Source organism: Rhinatrema bivittatum, chromosome 16, assembly GCF_901001135.1.
Source record: "Rhinatrema bivittatum chromosome 16, aRhiBiv1.1, whole genome shotgun sequence".
In the NCBI taxonomy this organism is placed as follows: Eukaryota; Metazoa; Chordata; class Amphibia; order Gymnophiona; family Rhinatrematidae; genus Rhinatrema; species Rhinatrema bivittatum.
In genome coordinates this window covers 29,767,428-29,773,427 of record NC_042630.1, presented here as the reverse complement: position 1 = coordinate 29,773,427, position 6,000 = coordinate 29,767,428, and the positions used below count along the sequence as shown (strand labels likewise).

At 44.9% G+C, this 6,000-nt stretch overlaps 1 protein-coding gene across 4 annotated transcripts in view; it reads right to left on the bottom strand.

Annotated features, from left to right (window-relative positions):
• Positions 1–1,511: 1,511 nt before the first annotated feature.
• The window catches only part of LOC115078512 (cathepsin K-like), a 27,907-nt gene continuing 23,418 nt past the window's right edge, over positions 1,512–6,000 (bottom strand). For all 4 annotated transcript variants that reach the window (XM_029581444.1, XM_029581443.1, XM_029581442.1 and 1 more), the window contains 2 exons: positions 2,377–2,499; positions 1,512–1,970 (listed from right to left, as the gene is read on the bottom strand). In XM_029581444.1, coding sequence (XP_029437304.1) covers positions 1,965–1,970; positions 2,377–2,499 — 129 coding nt within the window. In that variant the 3' untranslated portion in view covers positions 1,512–1,964. The remainder of the gene's footprint in view (positions 1,971–2,376; positions 2,500–6,000) is intronic.

Genomic DNA, 6,000 nt, shown 5'->3' with positions numbered 1-6,000 from the left:
CGCATAGGGGGCCTTACGCGTGCCGCGCCTATTTTAGAAAGGCCCGGCGATGTGCATAAAGCTCCAGGATGCATCTATGTCCCGGGGCTTTACTGAAGGGGCGGGGCAGGGCCAGAGTCCTCCGACACAGCGGCCATTTGCCACTGTGTTGGAGGATTGCATGCCGGCAGTTTGCCGGTGCGCATAACCTGCACCTGCCTCCAGGCAGGCGCAAAAGGTTTGACAAAGGTCGGGGGGGGGGAATGTTAGAGTAGGGCTAGGGGGGGGAAAGTTAGGTTAGGGGGAGGGAATGGGGGAAGGCAGCACGGCTCGGCTCGCACAAGGTGTACAATTGCGCACCCCCCTTGCACGCGCAAACCCCTGATTTTATAACTTGCGTGCATCTGCGCGCGCAAGTTATAAAATCAGGTGTACATGTGTGTGCGCCGGTAGAACGCGCACATGTATGCCTGCGCGCTGCTCTGAAAATCTTCCCCTTAGTCTATGATGAGAAAACTAGCAATTAACTTATACTAATGCCTGAGAGAGAATGAAGGTCACATAGCTGTGTCTGAAATCTGATAAGAACTCAAGAGGGAGGGAACGCCGTTGCTTTCTAAGGGGAGACAGCTAGAGAGAGGGAGAGAGAGAGCCCTGGATATGATGATACGGCTGATCCTTTGGAAATGTAAGCTTTTTATACGTATGTAGCAATTATTATCTACCATTATCTTCTATATGATCTGATTTAATTTTTCTATCCTCCTATTGCTCAAATAAACTTACTTTCTTACCTGGAACCGAGATGAACTGAATCAAAGTTTGTGTGTGGCCATTTGTATAGGGATTAAGCCCCTGGGTTCAAGCCCCCAGATATAAGCCCAGTAATTGTGTGTGTTTATATGAGTTTAGCCCTCCCAGGTTAGATCCCCTGGGCAGGATATCAGTGTGCACAGTCTGAACCCGTAACATATGACTATTGACAAATCTAGGCCTGTGCCTAGAGCCTACTTCCACACAATGCCTTTCTGGAGGTTCCACATTCCCAAACCGACAGTTGAGATCCTCTGCTTCTGAGTCTGGATGAGTCTCTTTCCAACGACTCCCCACCTAGGTCTGCTGAAAGGCATTTGCTGCTTTTCCTTAAAAGCCGCTTGACAGCCTGCAGCAGCTTCTTTAATTAGGTGCAGTTGTGTCTACCAATCACTGACACAGCTCTCTATACCAGTAGCTTAACCCTGATTGGTTCTCTGCCTGAGCTCACCAGGCAGAGAACCAATCACCTTTTCCATCAGCTCTATGATTCTTGTTACTCCATGTTTTCTCTTCCCTTGTGCAGCTCTTGCTTGGCTTTCTTTCTGCTTCAGGAGCAGAGTTCCCTATAGATTTGCCTTCAGAGCTCCGTAATTGCCCTCTATTTTAAGTTTGGTTTAACGTGCAGGAACTTCCCTGATTCATCATAATATAAAAAGTGAATTTGTTGTTCAAGGTATACTTTTTATTGAAAAGTTAAACATGACATCTTTCTGCAATTTTTATTTCAAAATTACTATTTATTTTCTGATTTTAATAGATTGGAAATAATAAAACAGATTATGGCATGTGCAAAAGTCTGGACATCCTTTCAATTGAGTTATTAATAACTTTTTTAAAAAGCAGTAATAAAGCCCAAAAGATTGATTGACTTAGTAGGCCTTCAATTAGTCAGGTGATGACAATTCCACAGTTGAACAAATACTTTGACCCTTCTATTGTTGTGTCTACGTTCAGCAATCCTGGGCTCCTCTAAGTAGCTGTCTGAGCATTTGAAAATGAAGAAAATTCACTCTTGCAAAGCATAGAAAGGCTATAAAAAAATCTCTAAATGCTTACAACTAGCAATTTCAACGATGAGAAACATTTTTAAGAAACAGAAGTTATATGGAACTGCAAGGCAAGATCTGGACGACCAAGAAAAATCTCCGATAGAACTTCCCGAGAACTGGTCAGACCTGCAAAACAGAACCCAGAGATTACTTTGAGCAACTCTGCGAGTGTTCTTAGGAATAATTTTCAAAGCTGCAAATAGCCTCTAATTTTTGCTGTTTTATTACATTGTACCTGAAACTGTAAGCTACTATTCTAATAAGTTGTACCCTGTTTTGGGTGAATTTCTTATTGAAAAAGATGGATAACAAATCAAAACAATAAACAAAACAGGCAAGGGGGCTGAGGGCTGGGATTGGATTTTTAGTGATATTTCTGTCTTGCGTTAAGCTGATGTGTTTCTGAAGGGAACCGACTATTCTTGAGCACTTGGGTAGATGAAAGTTTGTACTGCACTCTGTTATCAGAAAAGACTAATATGCCCCAAGCTATCACAGGAAAAGTGCGCCATGTGGCAACAGTGTGCATTACCTGTGACGTAGCTCTTTTGTCTGTAGTCACTGGAGTCCTCCATTTGCTCTTTCTCATTCTCCAAAAAGATGAAGATGGCGTGAGCGTTTTAAGTTTTTTCACCCTTTTCAATTCCTCTGTGGCCTAAGAAAAGAAGAAGATGAACAGCTGGCAGTGGGAGCACTGAGAGGAGAGGATCACCTTGCTGGTGGCTGAAAGGAATCAGTAAGGTTTTGCTTGGGACATTGTCTTTTTTTAAAGTATTGGGGCAAGTTAACTATTTGGTAATATTATTTAGTGTGTTTGTGCTTTTAATAGTCAGTAAGGCAGCAAATAAACAGAAGTTAGACTGTTTGTATACCAAAAAAAAAAAAAAAGTAGCCAGAAGCTAGAAATAAGCTAGGAGCAGTGTATACCTAAGTAAAAAGGTTGAAAAATTCAGTTCAGTTACTCACCTTGGAAAAGTGTTGAGGTAGTGTGATTTGGTTTGATTAGGTACCAACATTTGTTAATCAAGAGAGCAGTGAGTCACTCTGGCTGACTAACTGAAGTTAGACTGTTTATATTTCCCACCCCTAGCTCAACCTTTAATTTATAGGTAGGTGCCACTTACAAAAAAAACAACAAACAACCTTATTGAGAGTTTCATCATTCCCCTGTAGGCCACTACTAGACATATATGGGCGGATTTTAAATGCCCTGCCTGTGTAAATCCGGCCGGATTTACTCGAGCAGGGCCCTCGCGCGCCTATTTTGCATAGGCCGCCAGCGCGCGCAGAGCCCCGGGATGCGCGTAAATCCCGGGGCTTTTAAAAAGGGGCGTGTCGGGGGCGTCGCCAAATGACGTGGCGTTTCAGGGGCGTGACGCGGCGTTTGGGGGGCGGGCCCGGGGGCGTGGCGCCGGCCCAGGGGCGTTCCGGGGGTGGGGCCGCGCCCTCCGGAACAGCTTCCGGGTTGGGTCTTGGCGCGCCAGCAGCCTGCTGGCGCGCGCGGATTTACGTCTGCCTCCGGTAGGCGTAAATCCATGGATAAAGGTAGGGGGGGTTTAGATAGGGCGGGGGGGTGGGTTAGGTAGGGGAAGGGAGGGGAAGGTGAGGGGAGGGCGAAAGAAAGTTCCCTCCGAGGCCGTTCCAATTTCGGAGCGGCCTCGGAGGGAACCGAGGCAGGCTGCGCGCCTCGGCGCACACAAACTGCCCAAAATCGGCAGCCTTGCGCACACCGATCCCGGATTTTATAAGATACGCATGGCTATGCGCGTATCTTATAAAATCCAGCGTACTTTTGTTTGCACCTGGTGCGCGAACAAAAGTACGCGATCGCGCTGTTTTTTAAAATCTACCCCATAGTGAATTCACTAATACATTTAAAGAACATTAATTAGACATGCCAACTCCCAGAGCAACCTAAAACTTAAGTAGGAACTGAACAATTTGAGATGAAGGCAGCAGTCCAGCAGCAAGAGTGGGGGCTTCCCAGTCTTTTGCATCGAGTGTCACATGTATGATTTTTTACCCGCCGGTGAGAAATTGTACATGTGGATGCGATGCAAAGAGCTCCTGGCTCTCAGAGAATGAGTCTGATCTCTGGAGGCTAGAGTGGCAGACCTGGAGGAGCTGAGGCAAACAGAAAGGTATATAGATGAGACCTTCAGGGACATAATAGCCAACTCCCAACTTCAGACTGGCAGCCCTGGTGCTGCCTTGGAGGAAGAAGGTCTCATGATTGGAGAGCATCAATCTGATGCAGCAGGAAGGGATCCTGTAACAAGGACCTACTCTCCAGGTGATGCATTGTCCTTTCGCACCGAGGATATCTCCCCAAGGCCTACTGCCCAGGAGGGAAGGGTTAGGTCGGCCGTCATAGTTGGTGATTCAATTATTAGGAATGTAGACAGCTGGGTGGCTGGTGGGCGTGAGGATCGCCTGGTAACATGCCTACCTGGTGAGAAGTTGGCGTCACCTAGATAGGATTTTAGACGGATGAGGAGGAGCCGGCTGTCGTGGTACACGTGGGCACCAACGACATAGGAAAATGTGGGAGGGAAGTTCTGGAAGCCAAATTTAGGCTCTTAGGTAGAAAGATTAAATCAAGAACCTCCAGGGTGTCATTCTCTGAAATGCTCCCTGTTCCACGCGCAGGTCCCCAGAGGTGGGCAGAGCTCCGGAGTCTCAATGCGTGGATGAGACGATGGTGCAAGGAAGAGGGATTCAGTTTTGTTAGGAACTGGGGAACCTTTTGGGGAAGGGGAGTCTCTTCCGAAGGGATGGGCTCCACCTTAACCAGGGTGGAACCAGGCTGCTGGTGCTAACCTTTAAAAAGGAGATAGAGCAGCTTTTAAACTAGAACAAAGGGGAAAGCCGACAGTCGCTCAGCAACGCATGGTTCAGAGAGAGGCATCTTTAAAGGATACTAATGATGCATTAGAATTAGAGCATCCCAACAGTGAGGTTCCAATAATTAGAAAAGTAGTCCAAGTGCCTGTAACTAAACACTCAGCTGAGCTAAAAAATTCTAACTTATCCCTATCAATTAAAAAGCAGAATGAAAATACAAATAAAAAACAAACTGTGAAATGTTTGTATGCTAATGCCAGAAGTCTAAGAAGTAAGATGGGAGAATTAGAATGTATAGCAGTAAATGATGACATAGACTTAATTGGCATCTCAGAGACATTTATTTATTTATTTATTTATTTATTTATTTAAGGCTTTTTCTATACTGAATTTCTTGATACAGATCAAATCAACTCGGTTTACATCGAACAAAGTTTTAACGATAACATAGCCAATAAATATATTAATATGAGACCGATATTGGCAGAGTCAAAAGTTACATTGAAACAAGGGCGAGCAACTGGGGATTGGAAAAGAAGAGGGGAGAAACAATATTATACAAACAATAGGATACTATATACAGAGAGTGATGGTGGTTAGTGTAGCTTATCTCTAAGGTTACTTCTGAAAATTATGACATCTATGTGACTTGATGGTTGATTAAGGGAAGCGTAACGAAACAGTACATTAAAGTTCAGTGATGTAAATTTGGTCTAGGCGCACGGAAAGGCTCGACCGAACAACCATGTCTTGAGTTTCTTTTTAAAGGTCAGAAGGCAGGTTTCCTGTCAGAGGTCCGAGGGCAAGGCATTCCAGATGGAGGGACCTGCTGTTGAAAATGCCCGATCTCTGAGGTTTAATCTGTGTATCACTTTATTCGGGGGGACGTGTAGTGATCCCATATAACCGTCCCTTATCGGTCTGGCCATAGTGTGTAGTTTGAGCGGATGTAGCAGGTCAAGAGGGGTCTGATGATAGATGCATTTGTGTATAATTGTGAGTGATTTGTGGAGTATTCTAAAGTTAACTGGGAGCCAGTGTAGATCTTTTAATATAGGTGTGATGTGCTCTCTCCGGTTGGTGTTAGCTAGGATTCTTGCTGCCGCATTTTGAAGCAATTGGAGGGGTTTTATTGTAGGAGCGGGCAGACTTTGCAGTATGGAATTGCAATAATCGACCTTAGAGAAAAGGATGGCTTGGAGAACAGATCTGAAGTCATGGTGGTATAGTAGAGGTTTAAGTTTTTTGAGCACCTGTAATTTATAAAAGCACTCCTTGGTGGTGTGATTTACAAATTTCTTTAAGCTCAAAT